The sequence below is a fragment of the Citrus sinensis genome, chromosome 2 (assembly GCF_022201045.2).
Source record: "Citrus sinensis cultivar Valencia sweet orange chromosome 2, DVS_A1.0, whole genome shotgun sequence".
Classification (NCBI taxonomy): domain Eukaryota; kingdom Viridiplantae; phylum Streptophyta; class Magnoliopsida; order Sapindales; family Rutaceae; genus Citrus; species Citrus sinensis.
This window is the reverse complement of record NC_068557.1, coordinates 3,868,724-3,890,935: the sequence shown is the minus strand read 5'-3', so window position 1 is coordinate 3,890,935 and position 22,212 is coordinate 3,868,724. Positions and strand designations below refer to the sequence as shown.

The 22,212-nt window shown below is 31.1% G+C and overlaps 1 protein-coding gene and 1 pseudogene across 1 annotated transcript in view; both read right to left on the bottom strand.

The window, feature by feature from the left end:
- Window positions 1–20,630, bottom strand: part of LOC102612840 (alcohol acyl transferase 1 allele GSa-like) — a 41,060-nt gene extending 20,430 nt beyond the window's left edge. The window contains exons 1-2 of the mRNA XM_052435029.1: window positions 20,153–20,630; window positions 18,174–18,544 (exon numbers count right to left, since the gene is read on the bottom strand). Of these exons, the coding sequence (XP_052290989.1) occupies window positions 18,174–18,544; window positions 20,153–20,608 (827 nt within the window). The 5' untranslated portion in view covers window positions 20,609–20,630. The remainder of the gene's footprint in view (window positions 1–18,173; window positions 18,545–20,152) is intronic.
- Window positions 1,375–3,640, bottom strand: LOC127900361 (alcohol acyl transferase 1 allele RGb-like; annotated as a pseudogene).
- Window positions 20,631–22,212: the final 1,582 nt, after the last annotated feature.

Genomic DNA, 22,212 nt, shown 5'->3' with positions numbered 1-22,212 from the left:
AATTCAACTGTTTCTGAAATTACAAGGATCTGTCCATCAAACCACTTGTGTGGGGACACCCCAACAAAATAGCGTTGCTGAACAAAAAAACAGACATTTACTAGAAGTTGTTCGAGTATCACTAATCCAAGCCCACATGCCACTATTTTATTGGAGAGAAGCACTGGCATCCGCAGCATACTTGATCAATCGAACAAAATATGAGGGTTTGAGCTTTCAATTTTAAATAAGGATAAAATTGAAAATTTTAAAAATTTATATACACATGATAATTTCAAGTAGTTTTAAAATATGGAATCAAAATTTCTACCTCTTCAAAGAAAAATTTAAATCCACATAAATATTAAGGATGGTGCCAATTACAAATGCTAATTATTGGATAACGTTGGAGCCATGCTACTTGCAAGACAAATGGCATGCTTTAAAACCATAATTTTTTTCTAACTTTTGGTACATTCATACTTTGGTGATCAGCCAAGTCAACTGATTGAGAAATTTTATGGTACACTCTATGATTTCATGTCACATGAAAATCACCCACCTATAACATTTTGATATGCGTCAATTATTCTGTACCTTGGAATCTATGAAAACGAAAATTAAAAATGGATTTACCAAATAGTGCTTTTTCCGTCACTTTCTATCATACCTGTATTTTGAAATAGTTTATTAAGGTTAAATTATTTTTGACATCTTTTTTTTATTTTAGGAATTGATTTAGTATCCGATAAAAAAGTACTTAAACAATAATTTACATTTGCAAATTAAAGTTTTTGACAAATACATTTTGATTTATAGAATCACCCCTTAGAGTATCTCCACAAGATTCTATTAATTTTACTCTTCAAATATCTATTTACTTACCTATGTGGTAAAAAAGAGAATAAAAAAATATGTTATTCTCTAAAATACTCTTCAAATAAAAATAAGTTAATATTATTTTAATCAAATAAATACTTTTTCAAAGAAAAAATAAATGATAATTAAAGCACTTCTCTTTCTCTCCAATAAAAAGTAATAAAATATGGATTGAAGATAGAGAAAACAACTCTACAAAATTAAAAAGATAGAATCATTTTTTATTTGAAAAATGTTAATTGTAGCGTCTTTTGAATTTTAAATGCTGATGTAGCTCTTCAAATATATAATAATATTTTATTTGAAAAATCTTTTGAAGATTCTCTAATAAGTACAAGTAAATAATAACTATAAAAATAAAAAAATAAGTCCAAGTAAATAATTTAGCACCAATAACCCAAATTGATACATATAAAAAATTTATTAGATTAATACACTGATTTATTTCAAAATACCTTAATTAAACAAGCTTTTATTTTTTTCCAAACTCAAAGCATACATATATAGTACTAACACAAACAATTCTAAATTCGATGCCCATCTATTCTAATATCTATGTGGGTACTTTTTCAAGTCTCACATTATTTTTTCGTATATTATTATATTTGTACATATAACACAATGCATTTATAGATCAGCATCGCTTTGATTAACACTGATCCAAATTCTCTAGGGAAGACTTCCTATTCAAAGGTCAAATAGTCATCTTCTTGACTTCTTCTCTCCATGGCTGAGAACGGCAAGCGTATTGGCACCACAATCCCACACTCGCCATCATTTTTTTTTTTCTGATAATTCACATAAAAGCTAATGAATAGCGCACACCCAGCGATTCCAGCAAACACAGGCTTTCCCCACCCAAAATCAATCTCTTCAAATCCAGTTCGAGTTGTGTCCGAAACAATGAAGTACAAATCTCCCATAGTTGTGGGCACCGGTCGACCTCGAGTCACCATAAGGTCAGCCACAGATCTTATATACTCTTCACTCACTTTGGCCTTTCCCTCCTTCACTAACTCCACAGCATATCCCAATGGACTCCCACACAATGCATCAACTCTTGAACACACAGCTGGGAACACAAATGCGTTCCCATAATACCCTTGAGGTATCTGCATGTTGAAACGCTTGCCTCTAATATTAAATGTGAATGAAACTCGAACGATCTCATTTGGGTCCAATCCAAGTGCAATTGTACGGCATCTCCATATGCAAGCAGTTAGTAGCTCAAATGTCGTTCAGTTTTTAAGATGTGGGGGAAGCTGATTTCGAAGTGACAATATTTCTTTCGGACCAAAGAAGAGTGATTTGTGGTCTAGGTCACTTGGGTTTTTGGTTCTCAGGGTAGCTTTGATCGGGTCTATTTGGTCATATTCATGGTGGACACAAGAAATTTGAGGCGGGTTTCTTGCGTTCAGGAGCTCTCGTTGCCAAATTGGAAGTAAGGATGGTGCCTTTGCATTATCCCAAGCCATTTCCTCCATGGCTTTCAAGAATTGCACGAAACCAAATGCATCGCACATTGTGTGGTTCCCACGAAATGCAAGTACGAATCCTCCACATATCAATCGTGTCACCTTCATTAGAAACAAATAAGAACTCCGGTAAGCTAGGTTAATTATATGCTTATTCAGAAAGCGGTAACAGAGAAAACCATTGGTATCATCAGAAAGTAAAAGTGCAATTTCAGAAGGAGGAGAATCTCATCGAATAAAATCTAAATGAGAGAGATCCAAAATACCAAACAACAGGTAATATCATTTACTTCAGGATAAGTATACATGATATGAAAGTTAAATTTTTCCTATAGAGTTTTGAAACATGATGGGAAAATAATTAATATAATAAAAGTACAACCGAGGAGCCAATAAAGTGTAAGCTTCACTGGTAATTGAGTCCCCTTAAGTGGCTTGATTTGTTTGCTCCTCAGTTCGAGTCGTAGAAAAGTCTCCCTTTGTTGGGAGAATCTATGCCTCCCGGTTCAAGCGGGAACTTCTAATTTAGGTTGTGGTACGAGTTTAAAGGTGTCTCCCACAGTTGGAGCCCTCCCAAGATACCCTATGGTTAAGACAAAAAAATAAAAAATAAAAGTACAACCGAGGGTTTTGAAAATTTCCCTTCAGAATTTAATTTTCAACGTTGTTTTCAAAGTAAACATTTCTACAAAAAAAGAAGAAGAAGAAGAAGAAGAAGAAGAAGAAGAAAAAGAAGAAAATAAAAGAAAAAGAAAAAAGAAAATCTATAAATACATAATTAAAATTCGGTTTGAAGTAATGTCACTCACCTGATTAACAACAATGGGCAGCCAAGAATGCCTTCGGAGCCTGGAACATCATAAAGTAGCTCATCCAAATATGGACATGGTGGCTTAATTTCATCATCACCAAGCTGATCAAGTGAGAAGTCAGCATCAGCCTCAGTAAACAATACTCCTTCACCATTGCAGTCTATCATGAGCTTACCATCGGACCCTTCTCTAAGCCTACCAGCAAAAGGATAATAATACACAAGTGCCCTGCTCAGGGCTTCCTTGATGACCTTAACCGGATCTTTCCCTTTCATCGAAGGTGAAGGATTATTCTTGTAGAAAAATATTAATGGAACTTGAAACCATAAACCTTGTTGGTCATCGATATCGGAAAGTTGCTTCACTTCATGACTTTTCGGCGCCAACGCTGGGCCAATAAGTTCCGGCGCCCGCCGTTTAACTGAGAATTCTTGAAGCAATGTCAAGGTCATCCTCAAAAAGTTATTGGCTTATTGGCTTAGAATCTGTGTGTGGTAATTAATCAGTTGTGCTTATGTGTTTGCATGGTATTTATGGTGCGGCAGGGCCAGGGGGCTATCATTGTACCAAGTCTCCACCACATGCAATTCCTGTCAAATCGTAATGGTGCATTGACTCAAGATTCCTAGTAGCTTGACTCTAAATTGCAAATTTTTTTTTATAGATGACACATATATTTATAACTGTTATTAAAACAGATATTATATTAATATTTATAATTAGATATATAATTTGGAACTTATCTAATTACATTAATTTTATTAAGTACATGTCCAGACATATAACCCTTATAAAGGAGAGATGTCTCTTTTTCACTCGCATTTTGTGAGGGAGAAAAATTTATAAATTAACTCCACACAATTTTTTACTTAATTGAGGGAGTTTGAGTTATGAGATTCAGACTACTACCCTCATAATCCTTCTTAGAGTAGTGGTTCACCGCTCTAAATTGCAAACTTACAATTGAAAGAAAGGGACAAGGATTGAATGCTTGCCTGTTCATAGGTTTTTAATGCATAAGTGACAAAATTAATGCATGTGTTACACGCATGGCAAAATTTCGAATTACTCCACATTAATTGATTATTTTCAAATTATCTTCTCTATTTTTAAAAATATCAAGTTACCCTCTAAAATTTTTTATCTTTCCATTGATTTTAATGGTTATAAGGGCAAAATAATATCTATACAATTTGAATTAACCAAGAGAAGTGAAGTCTTTCAATTTTTCTACTCATATTTATTATTAGATAAAATGAACGTTACCCTTATTTATATTTTAGAGGACAAAGATGTACTTTAGCATAATTTAATTTAATTTCAAAATATCAAAATTCTCAACATGATTCATTTTCATCTGATAAATCTCACCTTCTTATGTTCATTCATCTCATTTAATAAAAGTCAAACATTAAGTTACATTCATGTAATTTAAACTCACACACTCTCACACACATGAATAGTGTGTTGTAAATTACATAAAATGTAACATAACAGATCCCTTAATAAAATGTAAATTACAATTGCAACATTCTCTCTCTCAAATTTTTCGTTAATAAAAAATTTCAAATAAACTATCCACAAATAAAAGCTAAAGTAAAATTAAAATCTAAGAAGATTCTACCATAATCCAAAGTTTTAAAGCCAAAATTCTAAATTTGAATACTTTTGAACAATTACTGATTACAACTGCTTTGAAAATTCTAAGAACTCAAACACAACTAAACCCCACCCATGGCCACTGCGACCAAGGCAACCAAACCCCTTGGCCATGCACGGTTATGGAAACCAAACCCTTAGCTACCGCAACCAAACCCGTGGCCACTCGATCAAGGCAACCAAATGGCCATGTGCGGCCAAGGAAACTAAAAGCTTGGCCACGCGGCCATCAAAACCAAACCCTTGGCCACGTACAGCCCTGTTAACCAATTGAAATCATGCGACAAATTATGGGTACGATTTTGATTTTATGGAGATGAAATTAAGAAGACTTTTTTTTTTTGAATTTTAAGGACCTCAAATAAGATTTTTTATTAATTTAAACAGCATTTTTTTTGTGTTAAAATTGTTAGTTAAAACTGTTAGAAAAGGGTTGTTTTCAAAAGTAATGGAACAATTTGAAGATGATAAATTCTCGAATGAAAACATTAGTAATAAAATAACACAACTTAGATTAGCACGGGATCTAGAGATGAGGATGGTTTGGCTTGGCTTGGTTTTAAATTGAATTGAACCGTCAATTTTTATAGAAATAATAATCCGAACCCAACCGAATCAATTGTTCGGTTCCCAACTAGGTTCCTTTCTTCTTCTTCTTTTTTAAACCATAATTTTCTTTCTATTTTTTAACTTTTTTTGTTCTTGATTTTTCCTCATATAAACTGATTGGTTTTTTTAATTTTAAAAAACTAAACCGATCTGGCTCAGTTTTTTTAGGGCAACAATTTTTTCACCCACCCCTAATTGGATCCAAATTTGAAAGAATAGGTGCTCCTCAAATATATATTCTCTTCTTCTGAAATATTGTCACATGTATTTTAGTATTGAGTGTTTATTCGTTTGTTGTTATAAATACACATGATACAAGAATTTGTTTTTATAGATAGCACAGTAATTGTCAAATTCAAAAGGAATGTATGTACTCTCTTCCTTAATTTGAATAATTTTCATATGTATCTCTTAACAATAATTATATATATGAAGAATAGTAAATCACTTGTGATAAGAATTAAATAAATAGTTACTTTAGATTGAATGATGAATTCATGTTTCCTTAGGCCTTATAATTGATTTATATGTAATGTTTTTTTTTTTTTGATGGCATGAGACTTTTGCTCAAATTACAATTTAAATTACAACTCATATTACATGAGAGTATAACTAATATGTACAATCATATATATATACTGAGTCCTGTTGACATTAATGCTGATATGGCACCGCTCAGATTTTTAACCCTCTCAAATATTCGAGGGACGTCAAACTCTCATCGTGGGAGGAAGACTGTCTTCACTCAAGCTCTGGGCTCCAAGGAAGAACATTTTAAATTAAACTCCTGCAATGCGTCTGCGGAGGTTCGAACCCCCTCCCTCACATTTGTGAATGAGTGGCTCTAGCCACTTAGGTTAAGCCCAAGTGGTTGATTTATATGTAATGTTAAAGAGAGACAAAGATGAGAGAATTTTATTCTCTCTTTATTCCCACTCTCTTTTTTTTTTAATACATTTTCTCTCATATTCCCCACTCTTTTAACATTTTTTATTTATTTATTTCAAAATCGCGTGAATAAACAGCATCAAAACTGCGTCCTGCCATTCATAGCTCAGAGGATAAGGTCGTACGGAACAAAGGTCGGTGGACCATCTGCACTGACATGTAACTTTAGTCAAAATCTTTATCATGCATTTATGTACACGTTATTTTTATTTTTATTTTTATTTTTTTGAATAATGAAATATACCATAAACCAAAACCCGAAACTACTGTTTCAGAAAAGGATTCCTCTCTAGTGAATCATGAATGGGAGCTAGAGCTCAGATATTGCAAGTTCTGGGAACTTCTGCCGTATAAAATTTCAGTAAAAGGAAAGGTTTGTGAGTGGAGTTTAGAAATTTGTTCAAATTTTTGCTCCCGAGATATTAATGTTTTGTATTACATGTTTCAAAGATCAAGATTGGCCCTGTTTGTTTCAGATTTAAAATTGTTCGAATTGGGGCTCATGTCGAACTGAGCCTATCAAGCATGAAAGATTATTTATCGATTTTGAGTTGTAATATTGTCACTTCTTCATTAATATCATAAAATCATTATTCTATTACAACTACATTTAAGGATTAATACAAATATAATTAACACCACTTATCTTCTCTCTCTCTCTCTCTCTCTCTCTCTCCCTCTCTCTCTCCAATCTATTTTATTTGTATGTGCATGATTATTAATTTTTTTCCCCTATTTCTTCAGTCTAGATAATTGGTTTGCTCATACTAAAACATTGATCTTTTATTTTTTTTATTCTCACATGGGTTATTTTTATTTTTTGAAAGATTATGTTTTTTTAGTTTTTTAAAGAGGGAAAGTCTGAAGAGAAGAATAACAATATCAATGCTGAAAATTGAAAAATACAAATGAAAATAATGTTGTTATCATTCTAATATCATCAAGTCATTGCCCGGACCCGGAGATTCAAACCTACATTCTTTTTGTGGCAACACTACCAAAAAAAAATGTAGTCATTTTTCACTAAACATTTTCAACAATAGTTAAATATATATGGTTGGTAATAGGGTAATTTTCAAACTTGATGATCAAGACACTGATAAAAACAAAAATAGCTATCTAGTTTCTCAAATAAAAAGAACACCGTTGAAAGTAACTTCAAAATTGGTCAATAATAAATTTACTTTAGCGAAAAATTTTAACGTCATTGGTGTTTACAACCACCGTAAGTAACCATTTGACATGTATAATTATTTCTACCATTTCAAAAATGTAGTTGAAAATAAAATGATATTTTCAATAATTGTAATTTTTTGTCAGAAATAGAAAAAAAAAATTTAACGGTAACTAAGAGTTAGTAGAAAAAACTATCCAAAGGATATACAATTTTAAGAGGCAACATAAGTGCCAATAAATTTTTCGCTAGTATAACTTGCAAGGTCAGTCAAAGCAAAGGTATAAAGGTAAGAAAACATAATATAAAATTAGATATCATCTAACAGAAAAGTTATTGTAATTTTTTTATTAGTTTACTATATTTTTATCAAACATGAACTAGATAATTAAATAAATGATTAATTAATGTACTTAATTTTAAAATAAAATTAAATTCTACAATGAACACAGAATTTCAACCCTTAACCAAAAAAAAAAATTATGCGAGTGTCTTCCACTTGACCATGAAGTAATTAGCAATATATATAAAATGATTATTAAGGAATTGACTTTTTCTTAAGGTTTTACTTGGTGCAACAATAAAATTGAATTACATTATTTAACTTATAAGTACAATTGATTGATTACAACATAAAAATAATGTACGATGTCTTACAACTAAACATCAAATCAATTTATGATCCCATTCAATCTTATAAACAAACTTGAAACTTGCTATAATGTTTAATTTTCGATTGTATTAATAATCAATTTAGAGATTCATTATCGAACTAATTGGTACTTTATATTTAAGCAATTAGAGAAATAATATCTATGAATGATCATAATTGTTATTGAATCAATATGGAGACTAGCTAATTTTAAAATTAATGTACTCCAGTGGCAATTTTAATGAATGGAGTTTAATAGTTTTCATAATTGTATTATACTCCTAATTGTGGAACTTGGAACAGATACTTCATAGTTAACATTCATTGCATATACTAAAAATTATTAGATAATTAGTAATTAACATTTAATTATTGTTGAAATATTGTTTATTAAATTAGTCCAATTGTCTAAGAACGGTCATACTGTTGATGCCAAAAAATGACCTCAACAGCTGAATTTGTTTATGGTGGGAAATTAGTACGAACCAAGCTTGAATATTGATATGAACTTCAAGTCTGCAACCTGAAAATCACATAAATCGGTCAGGACTCGCCGGTGGGGGTTCCGGCTAGAACCCTCCGATGCTTAAGTTATATTAGGAGTAACTTTAATAGTTGACTCGAAGGGGAATAATTCAAGCAAAATAACACAAAAAAAAGATGAAAAAAACCGACCTCCCTCTCCCTCTCCCTCTCCCTGGACCATTAATTTTCTTTTCATTCTCCTTAAAAGTCGCTTATGTTCTCAACATGGGTAGTTGGCTCACAAAGAATAACTGAACCCAACATAAGTCCCCTAGTTTTCAAGATCAAGAACTTGTGATTGGTCTTGGAAACTTAAGAATGCTGAAAGAAAAAGAGAAAAAAAATCAACTTCACAATATCTCGATTTTAATAAAATCAGGCGATGACCACAGTCTCAATAAGATCATATGACCTCGCTGCCGATCTCAATAAGATTGGATGACAACTTCAATCTCAATAAGGCCAAAAATGACGACCTCGATCTCAATAAGATCGAATCAAATAATTTATTCACATTAGACTTCAATAAGGCCAAGATAGAGACCTCAATTTCAATAAGATCGAATCATACAATTTATTCACATTGGCCCTCAACAAGGCAAAAACAATTTATCAAGCTAGACCTTAATAAGGCAAGCAGAACAAAGTCAATTGGACCTCAATAAGGCCAAAATGAGCTCCACAAAATTTCCAACTTTATTCTCAATAAGATTCGATCAAATAATTAAATTAAGATGGACCCCGATAAGATCAAAAATGACAACCTCAATCTCAATATGTAGATGTCGAATATATAGATGTAATCTCAAAATGTAGAACCAAATATATAGATTTGGATCTCAAATTGTATAATTAAATATGTAGATGTAGATCTCACATTGTAGGATCAAATATGTAAATGTCGAACTCAGATTGTAGAATCAAATATGTAGATGTAGATCTCAAATTGTAGAACTAGAATGTAGACTTAGATTTCAAATTGTAGAATCAGATATGTAGGTGCCAATCTCAAATTGTGAAATCAAATATGTAGATATAGATCTCAAATTGTAGAATCAAATATATAGATTTGGATCTCAAATTGTAGAATTAAATATGCAGATGTAGATCTCACATTGTAGAATCAAATATGCAAACGTCGAACTCAGATTGTAGAATCAAATATGTAGATGTAGATCTCATATTGTAGAACTAAAATGTAGACTTAGATCTCAATTTGTAGAATCAGATATGTAGATGCCGATCTCAAATTGTGAAATCAAATATGGAGATGTAGATCTCAAATTGTATAATCATATATGTAGATGCCGATCTCAAATTGTAGAATCAAATATGTAGATGTAGATCTCAAATTGTAGAATCAAATGTGTAGATGTCGATCTTAAATTATAAAATCAAACGCAGAAGTCGAAGTGGACAAAAGTCAGTATTGAGAAATCAAATATGTTGTAAGCATATGTAAAACTAACTAGTATATGCCATAACTTACGAGGACAACCACACGGCAGGTTCAATAAATTCCAGAACTTTTATCAACTATCATAAAATTAAAGGTAGCTTCATTTCAAGCATTTAATTTAAGTAATATCAGTAAAATATGCAATCCCAGAAAAGTTAATTGAGGAATGGGGATGCTTTATAAACAATGACATCTCCAATTCCGAAAACTTATGCTTTATAACCAATTCTTAGAACTTTAGATAGAGGCAATTATTGACAAATATCATAAGTAGATGTACCCTGTAAATAGATAATTCACAAAATATTCAAACACTATGTGACATTGTCTCCCTCACCCTAACTGATTCCATTTGACTTTTCAAAAGTATTCGATAAGAAATACCATGAAATTTGTATAGCCTACAGACGTGATAGTAGACAATTGCAATACTTTGGACAAAGCACACCCAATTGATAGTTGGATAGAATTTTAGGCACAACCTTGAAGTAAGCTTAACAAAATTAAACTAATAAATCATGGTTAGTGAATTGGTAGATAATAAGCATATCACCATGAAGTTCACTATTTCCTCATGGTATTTTTTACCTTTGAAAAATATAATTTTGCTTTAAAGATCAAACTCGCTCCTAACAAAGATTTATAGCACATTGTCCAAGGATGAATAGCATCTGATCATGTTGTTAGTGCGTATGAGACTAACAAATTTACACATGCATTATCACAATGAATAAAAACCGAAACTAGTAGGCATTTCAAGCTTAAGTAGTAACTTGACTTTGAAAGGTAATCTACGAAATTAAGAATCAGAACAAATGCACATGATCAAGGGGCTTGTAGTATTTGATATTTTTGATAAGAAAAGTCATTTCACCAACAACTCGTGAGCTTAGCTTTGCATCCGAAACTTTACGGCAACACCTCGTAGTATAATTCATGTTGTAACATAACCCAAGAAATATCAGTGAAACTAGAAAGAAATTTCAGCCTTGTTAAGAAAATGCTTTAAAGTCAAACCATATATAAACAATATGTTTTTCTATCCTTAGTCGACTATGAGGATTTTGTGATCGAAGACACGATTAAAATCAGCCATGGCCAACACTTGGCCTTAACAAATTTGTGCTATTTCATTTTCATACTTCTAACAGTTTTCAACAATTATTGGAAATTATGCAATGTGAACTAGAGCCATCGTTTCAAGAAAACAAATATAGCTAATATCTAATATTTTCCCATGCGAAAGTAGTAGTTGAGCAAACATATATATATAGCTCTTCAAATAGTTTCATGCTTATATTAAATAAATTGAAATAGAACCTGGATTTTAGTCCTTGGCTTATGGCAGAGTTCTCTTAAGCAAACAAATTTACATGTTTAACCGCAATATATAATCGCTATATTGCCTAACACAAGTTCCAGACATTCAGTTACTATATTGTTAAAGACAATATAATTTCACGCATTTAGGATTTGGATTAGTAGCCTAAATCGGTTCTTTAAAATGGCCATCTTTCAGATATCATGTTGAGCCTTTTGTTAATACAGCTCTGATGCAAAAACAATATTGATAAAAATTGCAGAGCTAGAGTTTACCCATTTTTATCAAAACAAGGAAAATAAATTGACCAACCAATATTATAAATTAGGCTAGTAGAGATTTCAAAACAACTAACCAATAGCCTTTAAGTGAAAATATAATCGATGGAGTTAAAATCTAGAACAAATGCACCTGAGATGGTACTTTGTTGTCTATTAACTCCTCTCAGCTATTTCATCAACATGTAGTAAGCATATACTAACTTGTATATGCAGTAACTTGCGAGGATAACCACACGACATGTTCAACAAGCAATTATCATAAAATTAAAGGTAGCTTCATTTCATGCATTTTTGGTAATTTCAGTGTTGCAAACATAAATCAGTTCTAAAAAATAGTTATACTCTCAAAGATATCATATTAGACCTTTTGTGACTATAGCTCTTATGATTTACATGCAAAATTAAGATTGATAAAAAGCTATACAGCCAGAGTTTTACAAAATTTTTATCTTTTACCAAATTTTTATCAATAAATGACCAATCAGTATTTTAATTTCATGTCTCAATCCAAAAGGCAAACTTTAAGTGAAAATATTACCTGAGGAACTGAAGTTTAGAACAAATGCACCTGATTGGAGTCTTTGCGGGGAGTGGTTTCTTGAGGATCACAGTCTTGGCTTTGATTCTCTTCTTCCCATGAATGTAAATTTAATGGATTCATGATATCCATGCAGGTTCGAAGTGAATCCCGAAGAACAACCACAAGCTTTTTCTTTATAGCTTCTCCCTTTAATCCCTTCCTTACATTTGTTAATAGCAAATTTCTTGCCACTAAAATTTTCCTGGTCAATTCTTTATAAACAAGACATATAATTTTGAAAGAAGGAAAAAAAAGAAAAATGTATAGGGATTCCAAGCATATGTGTAGTTTCGAGTTTGTATGGTGCCAACCCAGTTTGACTTGGAAGCGAGATAAAAAATAAATAAATAAATAAAATATATCTAGCAGGAACAAGATCATTGAAGCTTTCACTCTTTATTTAACCTATTACTTCATTTACTAACTTGTAGCATATAAAAAAAAATGTAAGGTATGTTGGAAATAATTAATGTAAAAATCTCTTGGTCGTATACCAGTTTATGATTCTTGTAGGACCATTGTTTTGCAATTCTTGTTTTGCCACAACTACTTCCCTTTTTTATGTTGCTAGGACATCCTTAATGTTGCTTTTTAGCTATCTTCTGATATTGTTGTTGTGACCTTTAGAAATCATCTTACTCAATTATTTTAAATAAAGTCACGGAACAATTCTTACACCCTAAGATATTTTATCAAACACCTCTTGCGCCAAAGCCACAACTACAAGACTGGATTGGTTAGTACATAGCAAGATGCTAAGCTTTTGAACCCAGTGAGCAATGCCAAACCACTCCAAATAGGGTCCAATCAAATTAACCCATTAATTCATTGTTATTGATCTTATCGGTTATTTGATTTCTCCTCAATTCTCAGCTATTTCTCAATCAAATAAAATAATTTTGGCTAATTAGCATTTGTTTGAAAAGAAATTGCACAAGTAGTTCAATCACCTCAGAATCGAGAAACACCATCATAATCAACAAATAATAAAACAATGATTAATATGTAATTCACGCCCCTTAGGTTCGGTTATACTAAATAATTAAATTGAAATCGAACCTGATTCTCACCTCTGAGAAGTGTTCTTTCGAGCTGTACTTGCCAACAACAATTTGTTATACTGCCCTCCTATTTCCCATCCAATGAATCTCATCATTTTCTTATGGCTTTTCGTACCGTCCCCACAGACGGCGCCAAGATGTTGATGCCAAAAAATGACCTCAACAGCTGAATTTGTTTATGGTGGGAAATTAGTACGAACCAAGCTTGAATATTGATATGAACTTCAAGTCTGCAACCTGAAAATCACATAAATCGGTCAGGACTCGCCGGTGGGGGTTCCGGCTAGAACCCTCCGATGCTTAAGTTAGATTAGGAGTAACTTTAATAGTTGACTCGAAGGGGAATAACTCAAGCAAAATAACACAAAAAAAAAGATGAAAAAAACCGACCTCCCTCTCCCTCTCCCTGGACCATTAATTTTCTTTTCATTCTCCTTAAAAGTCGCTCATGTTCTCAACATGGGTAGTTGGCTCACAAAGAATAACTGAACCCAACACATACAATTAATTTCAACATATAATTAGAACTATTTCAATAATTTATTTATCTTTTGAAACATAACTTAACTATGAATTATTAAAACTACTATAGCTTTATAATTTGTGTGTCAATATATATTTTTATCTTTTGTTTATCTTACTAATTTGTCATTTATGTTCTATCAATCAATTTAGGCTAAACAGTAGCGACACTGTCGTGTAGCTTTTGTTGTATTATTTGACTTTTGTTTAAATTGCACATGTATTTGTTGAAATTATATATAAAATAATATTTGTCCATTGATTCATTGATTGTTTTTCCTATAGGCAATTAAGAAAATCAATTTCAACCATATATTTGTCTATTAATTCTTTGATTTTTTTGGAAGCAATTAATAAAATGATCATTTTAACTATGAAGTAGAATAAAATGAATTTTAACAATCACTTCTTGGAAATATTAAAATTCAATTAGAAATATAATTTATTCCTACTAACACAACATATTTTTAATTGCATAATTAATTAGAACTTATATTTTTTCGACTGTAATTTTTTAAAAATTGTGTTTGTCTCTAGAAAATAGTGTATTTTTAATAGTAGATAGTCAATTGGCATTGATATTGCAAAACAACCGCTAGAGAAAATTGAAAATACTCTTTTTTATGGCTTAAAACAGTAAAAAATATCAGCCATTATTCACATGTCCATGTTAATTTTCAATCTGTATTTATATATTTATGATGGTCAATTTCGTCGAAATAAGCAAGTTCAAGTTCTAAGATTTTAATTTTGCTTAGTTTGATCTTGAAATTTTGATGCTTCATATTTTCAGCACCATTTTGCATTCAAAAATGGAAAAAGGAGAGAGAAAGAAAAGGGCATCTTGATATTAGCACCCTTCTAAAATTCTCTTAAAATCCTTTTTTCAATTATGATTAAAATCTATTGAGCATACATTTGATATTTCAACCTCCCAGTTAGAAAATCTTTCCATACCGTTTTACAAACACATAAAAAATTATATTGCTTCGTATGTTATTTAGTTAGATTATATTTTGAATTGCCAATATTCTATTACTTTATATATCATTCTATTTATGTTCTATTTGGGATTGAGATTGAAATATTTAAACCCCTTATTTTATAAGTTTTGACGAAAATAATATTTGGTAAATTTTTTAAAATTATTTATTTCATAAGTGCCTAGATTCTAACTTAATCTTTTAAAAATAGGTAGAAAGTTATTTTTTATAAGTAGTTTATTAAATAAGCAGTCACACCTTTTTAAAATTTCTATTATAATCTTGATATTTTAATAAAAGACAATACTATCTTATTTTTCCACAAATTCAAGTATATTAAATAAAGGCAGTTTAAATATTTGCCTATTCTAATAATTAATAATAGAATAACACTTTTGTAATAAAATTTACTGCATGCATTCACTTTTCTTTTTAAACTTACATCTACTGCTATAATATACCAAACACCAATCCACTATTTTAATCAGGAGCTTATTTTATCCGTACAGAACAAGCAACTTATTTCGAGTCATTTGGAATTGCGATGGTTGATTAAATAAGTTGCTTGTTCTGTGCGGATAAAATAATTTGTTAATTAAAAAAATATATTGGTGTTTTAGTAAACTATATTAGTGTGATTGTTGTGAATTTGAAAAGTAGTATACATACATTTGGTAGATTTTATTATGAAAGTGTTGTTTTACTATATAATGACTAAAATAGACATAAATTTAAATTATCTTTTATTTTTTGGAGTATGTTTAGCAATATTTAGAAATGCCTTTTTTCTTTTTTAAAACAATAAAGTAAAAAAAAACTCAATTAAATAAAATCAAATGAATTTCATAGTATGCTACATAGAATATGATAAAAATTCATACTAATACATCCAGATAAAATAAAATAAAAAGTAATATGCATTACATTCAGATTAAACTTGTTGCAATAGACACCATGACCATAGAAAAAATATAAGTAGATTGAACATTAAAAGCCATGGTAATGAAATTGATCTTAAGATTAAAGCTCGTTTAGCCCATATATTTTGAAGTTAATGCTTATTTAGTCTTTATATTTTTAAAAATATATTAAGACATCCAACTATTAAATTATTGACACCCATGCTAGGGTTAATTCCGCCATGCCCCCAAATGTTTCAACAATTTCCATTCTACACCCAAATTCGTTAATTTAACCATTTATTCTAACAGTCAAAGGGTAAATTTGAAAGTTCATGCCCTAAATATTATTTGATGATGATAAATTAAATTTATTTGATAAGTTAATTGATGGGATTATTATTAATTACCTTTAATTAAGAATTTTTAATGTAAATATTAATTATTGAATTAGCATTTTATCTCATTTAATTCTTCTCTAATTCAAGATAAGGGGTATTTCAGACATTTAATTAAATTTCACATTGCTCCATTAAAAATAAGGGTCAAATTAACGGAACTGGGTGCGCGGTGGAAAATCTCTAAACATTTGGGGGCTGGGTGGAAATAACCCCTCATGCTATTACTTTTTGTTACTTTTGTCTTACTTTTATAATATTATCTTCTTATAATAATGTTTCTTTAAAAAAATTAAATTATCAATTTAACCCCCAAAAAATAAAATAAGAAAGGATATATATTATTTTTTGTTGAATACTATACTGAGGACTTAATATATTAATTATTTTATTAATGTCCAAAAAATTCATAATTTAATTTTTATATTATTAATTTTTTTGGGACATACGTGAGCTTCCACAAAAATTAACGTATATTATTTTTATTTTTATTTTATTTTTTGGGGGTTAAATTGGTAATTTAATTTTTTTCTTTTTATTAATGTCCTAAAAAAATTGTTGTAAGAGGTAATATTATAAAAGCTAGTCAAAAGGAACAAAAGTTATGACAAGAGTGTTAATAGTTTAACAACAGAGATGTTTTAAAAGTTGCAGTGAAAATGTAGAAAATTTTAAAATAAGTAGTTTTTACAAAATTTATCAAACACTATTTTTTTGTCAAAAATTATGAAATAAGTATCTTATAAAATGGGGCCTTCATCAACAATTGCGATCTCAAACAAGCCATTGAGCCCTATTTGGGATTAAGGTTAAAATGTCGTAGGAGGCTTATTCCATAAAATTTGACAAAAGTGGTGTTTAGTAAATTTTTTAAATTTGTTTATTTCATAAGTTTCTCTATTTTGACCATAAATTTCACAAGCAAGGGTTGCTTTTTAAGCAATTAATGAAATAAGTCACCACACATTTTTAAAATGTTTATTATAATCTTAATATTTTACCAAAAAAATAATTACATCTTATTTTTCATAAATTCCAATGTATGAATAAAAGACAATTTGAACTTATCTATTTTAAAATAACTAGCTCTTTCATAATAAGATTACCAAATGCATGTACTACAATTGTCAAACATACAACTATCCTAACAATACAGTTTACTAAAATTATTTTTTTAATTAACAACTTATTTCATCCATACAATGCAAGCGACTTATTTCATCAGTTACTGCAATCTCAAACTGGTCCTTAATTTGGGACAAAAATTTTTTGTTAAAAAGTAAACTTAGTATTTTACTAGTGAACTGGATGGAATTATAATCTGACTCAAATATAAATCCCGAAATAAGATAAGTTCCAATAATATATAAAATAGTTATACTCAACAAAGATAATTTTTAATTTATTTGACCCCTATACTTCTTCCTACATCAAGGTGGCCTTGGGTCATTGGAGAGTCATTTTCTTTAGCTCTTCTTCAAACTTCTTCATAGCTCTCAACGGCAAGCATATTGGCACCAGAGTCCCATATTCTCCACTATCTTTATTTTGATACTTAATATAGAAGCTCATGAACAACACAGCCTCAGGAGGTCCAGCATACACAGGTTTCCCCCACCCAAAATCGATCTCTTCAAAACCACCTCGAGTTATATCTGAAACAACAAAGCTTCCCTTCACGGCAGGCATCGGTCGGCCTTTGATCTCCATAAAATCTATCAAAGATCTTACATACTCTTCACTCGCTGTTGCCTTCACTTTCTTTACCAGGTCCACAGCATATCCCAATGAATATTTACTCAAATCTCCAACCGTTGAACATGCTGTTGGGGTTGCAATTGCATTCCCATAATATCCATTAGGTAGCTTCATGTTATATTTTGTGCCCCGGATGTTAACACAACATGTCACTCGAACTATCTCATCGGGGTCTATTTGTAGTGCAATAGTACGGCACCTCCATATGCAAGCGGTTAATAGCTCAAATGTTGAGCAGCCGTCTCTAAGATGTTGTGGGAGTTGGTTTCTTAATGCTGTGATTTCTTCGGGGCCAAAATAGAATGATTTATGGTTTATGATATGATCATTTGGGTTCATGGCCAAAGTGGAATCTGTTTGGTCATCGTATTCATGGTGGGTACATGTGATTTTTGGTGGGATTCTAGGACCCAGGAGTTCACGTTCCCAAACAGGCAGCAATGCTGGTTCATTTGCGCCCTTAGCCATATCTTCAATGGCTTTCATGAACTGCAACAAAGCGAATGCGTCGCACATTGTGTGGTTCAAGCGCAATGCGAGAATGAATCCTCCACATGCCAAACGGGTCACCTATATATTACGCAGTGGAAAACAAATACAAAATTCAAAGGTTAAGTAAGACGTAATGTTGACTCGTACCCACTACACTCATTTTACATTTTGCATGTCTTTTGAAGTGTTATCTCACCTTGGAACCTAGGTTAAGTAGGACGTAATTCAAAAGACATTTTGCATGTCTTTTGGTACTCTTCTATGTGTTTTAAATTAAAACATAAAAAAATAAATTATGGTCATGAAGGTAGATGTTATCTAGAACGGGTGACAGAGGACTTCCTTGTGGTATACGTAGGGTTGGCTTTTTGGATGTGGCCTTGGGCGATGCACGTCAGTCTCGCAAAGTAGCTCATTCAGAATAACATGAATAATTAGGGCTCAGAAAGACAAGTCAAAGTCAAAATAAGAAAAAAGATACTAATTCAATATTGCCTGTCACCAGATGATTTCTAAGCAGGTGGTTGTGTCTAATGTTTTCTATGCTCTAGTTGTTGCTGTTCGGGATCTTCTAAGCAGGAATTGGCAAGTTTCGCTTTCTCACATCTTTCGTGAAGCGAATTCAGCTGTAGATTTCATGGCCAGTATGGCTCATTCAATCCCTTATGGGTTACAGGTTTTTGATAGCCCGCCTGTGGGTATTTATTCAATTATTTTACAAGACATATTTGGGGTTGCTAAACCCCGTATGGTTCTGTCTTAGCTCGTTTTATTGAGCCCATTCTAATAAAAAAAAAAATAAATAAGGGTACGTTTCTCTTTAGTCCCTAAGTTCAAAATGAATAAATACTCTTTTATCGCTGTTACAACCTACTTAATAATTCCTATTTTAGGGTTGCGTATTAGATTTATTTGAGTTTCAAAATATATTAGAGAAAAATACCATTTTGCTCATGAGCAGTCAGATTTCATAGTTATAGAAGTAACGATATAGAACTTTTGATAAATTTCAGATGTACGATTAAAAAAAATTATCATTCAATCATTTTAAAAATATCAAAAGTACAAAAAACTACAACGTGTATATGATAATATTGTAAAACCACCTAAAGTATTAGTTTTATATTAATCAACCACTTTTTTTTTTACTTCGTTAGTCACAGATAAATAACTTAAAATAAAGTAATATTTTACCCCTAGACCGTCCCAAAGCATTGTTTTACCTTCGTCAATGAATTTAAGGTCAAAATAATCTTTCATTTTAAATTTTTTAATGGGAGTTAATAGAGTTAATGGAAAAGTAATTAGTTCATATAAAATTAAAACTTCTTATGGCTCTGAGATATTATCAAAAGCTCATGGTTGCCATTTATACTTTTGATATTTTGAGGTAATTAAGAAATAATTTTCCTACAATTAATTATACAAGACTAAATGGGTAATTAATTGTTCCAAATCATCGGAACTAAGAGGAAATTTGCCTTTAGAAAATTGCTTAAGATGTTCCTACAGTTATTATTTCCATAGTAATTGCACCTAACATTTTAAATATGAAAACATGTGAAAAATATAAAAATAACTCTTTAAAATACGTTGATTAACTGAGTAATTAGTTCAAAGTCTTTGAAGTTATATATATATACATAGAAGCAATTATAAATGAAGTTACTAGGGAAGCTGACTTACTTGAATTAACAACAATGGGCAACCAAGGATGCCTTCAGAGCCTGGAACATTATACAGTAATTCATGCAAGTATGGACACGGTGGCCGAATTGCATCACCAATCTCAAGCTGCTCAAGTTTGATGTTAGCTTCAGCTTCTGTAAACAAGACGCCTTCACCATTGCAATCCACCATTAGCTTGCGATTGGACACTTCCTTAAGCCTCCCAGCTAGAGGGTAATAAAACGTAAGCGCCTTGCTTAGGGCTTCCCTGATGACCTTAACTGGGTCTTTGCCTTCCATTGCAGGCGAAGGATCATTCTTGTAAAAGAATATCATTGGAATCTGAAACCTTACACATTGTTGGTCATCTAAATTGGATAGTTGCTTTATTACACGAGCTGTAGGCCTCGCCGGACCAATTAGTTCCGGGGTTTTCCGAATCACTGAGAATAATTGCTGCAATTTTGATGACATTTGTTTTTTGTTGTTGGGGGGGGGGGGGGGGGGGGTTATGCAAACCTTGAAAGGCAAGAGGGAAAGATTTATTGAAGAGAAGAACAAAAAGAGACAAAGAAAGAAAATGCTTTGCCACCATCCTTGACAGTTGGCCATTAAATGTCTATCTTTCGATTCGATTTAGGGGAGCATTGTTTGCCGGCTTTGATAAACACCATTGTTTGCCGGCTTTGCTACCATTAGCTGGATCCATAAGTAAAGCATATTCGATACGATTTATATTGTTTTGCGGAATGAATTTCAGCTCAAATCAAACTTTTCTTTATGCATCGGCAGCATCAACTGGTTCACTGTTCTTATTAAACATGTCAATTTTAGTTTTTGGCATATGTTCCGACAATAAATTTGAAATAAAACATGTTTAAATTGCGTACGGGTGGTAGTTTATCCTCTATTGAGTCAACGGGATACATTTGAGAAAATCTTTCATTGTATATACTTGATATCCAAATTCGGTCTATTATATCCTACGATATTGCGTTTAATTTAAAATCAGTAAAACAAAATTTGGAGGAAAAAAATTGTAATACAACGTAAATTATATTATTGTATTTGTTAAGCTACTAATTTTATTAAAAACAAAATTAATATATATAGAAACTTATTCAGTTGGAATCCGACATGTAATTTGAACATATATATCAAATTAATAGTTTTTGTTATATGTGTTTGAGTAATATTATATACTTGTATTCACTTTAGATATTTGCAGTTTAGATCAGAAGAAAATATTAATCTCTTAATTAAATATTTATTAATATGAAAACTTATATTATTTATTGGATAGGTTGTAAAAATAATAAATTAATAAATAATAATAAGATCAATTAATATTATACACATAACATTTATGTGACACATCACTCAAAATCCAAACTAAACAAAACGTAGTTTTATCAATATAAGTTCTCCCGATCATAAGGAATAGCAAGTTGACTCTTTGTCCAGGGAGCGTTGAAAAAGTAGAATCCCACAATTGCAAGGCAACTAATTAATTATTGATTAATTATTGGCCCTTCTTCCTTTCCATAATGCAAATGCATTAATGCCAAGGGCCAGCGCAGTTTAATTTGGTCACGTAATGGGACCGTATCAATTCTGTCTTGTTTTTTTTTTTTTTTTGTCTTCCTTTGAAAGATATAGAGTGGGAAAGTCTATATTAATTTTGTAGTTCTTATTAATTTCTTTCGGGATTTGGATTATTGGGCTGATTTGAATAAAGTACACGCGAGTGACAACCGAAAAAAAATGGTTGAAATTTGACTGAACCGGAAGCTATTTTTCATATACAAATCACATAAACGAATCAGGTCGGGTTGGATCTTTAATTCAGTACTTTTTGCTCATAGGTTTGAAAACAAATTGAATAAAAGAAGATTAAAATATGAGCTTTGATCTTTTCTTTTTCTTTTAGTTTTGAAATAAAGAAAACATCAAAACTTTGCAAGACCCACTAGGTAGATACATCTATAAACATGATTAATGACTGGATTTTTGTGATCATGTGGCTGGTTTGATAATTCTTTGAATCTCGTAGATCTGGAAATGTATGTTTTCTGTTA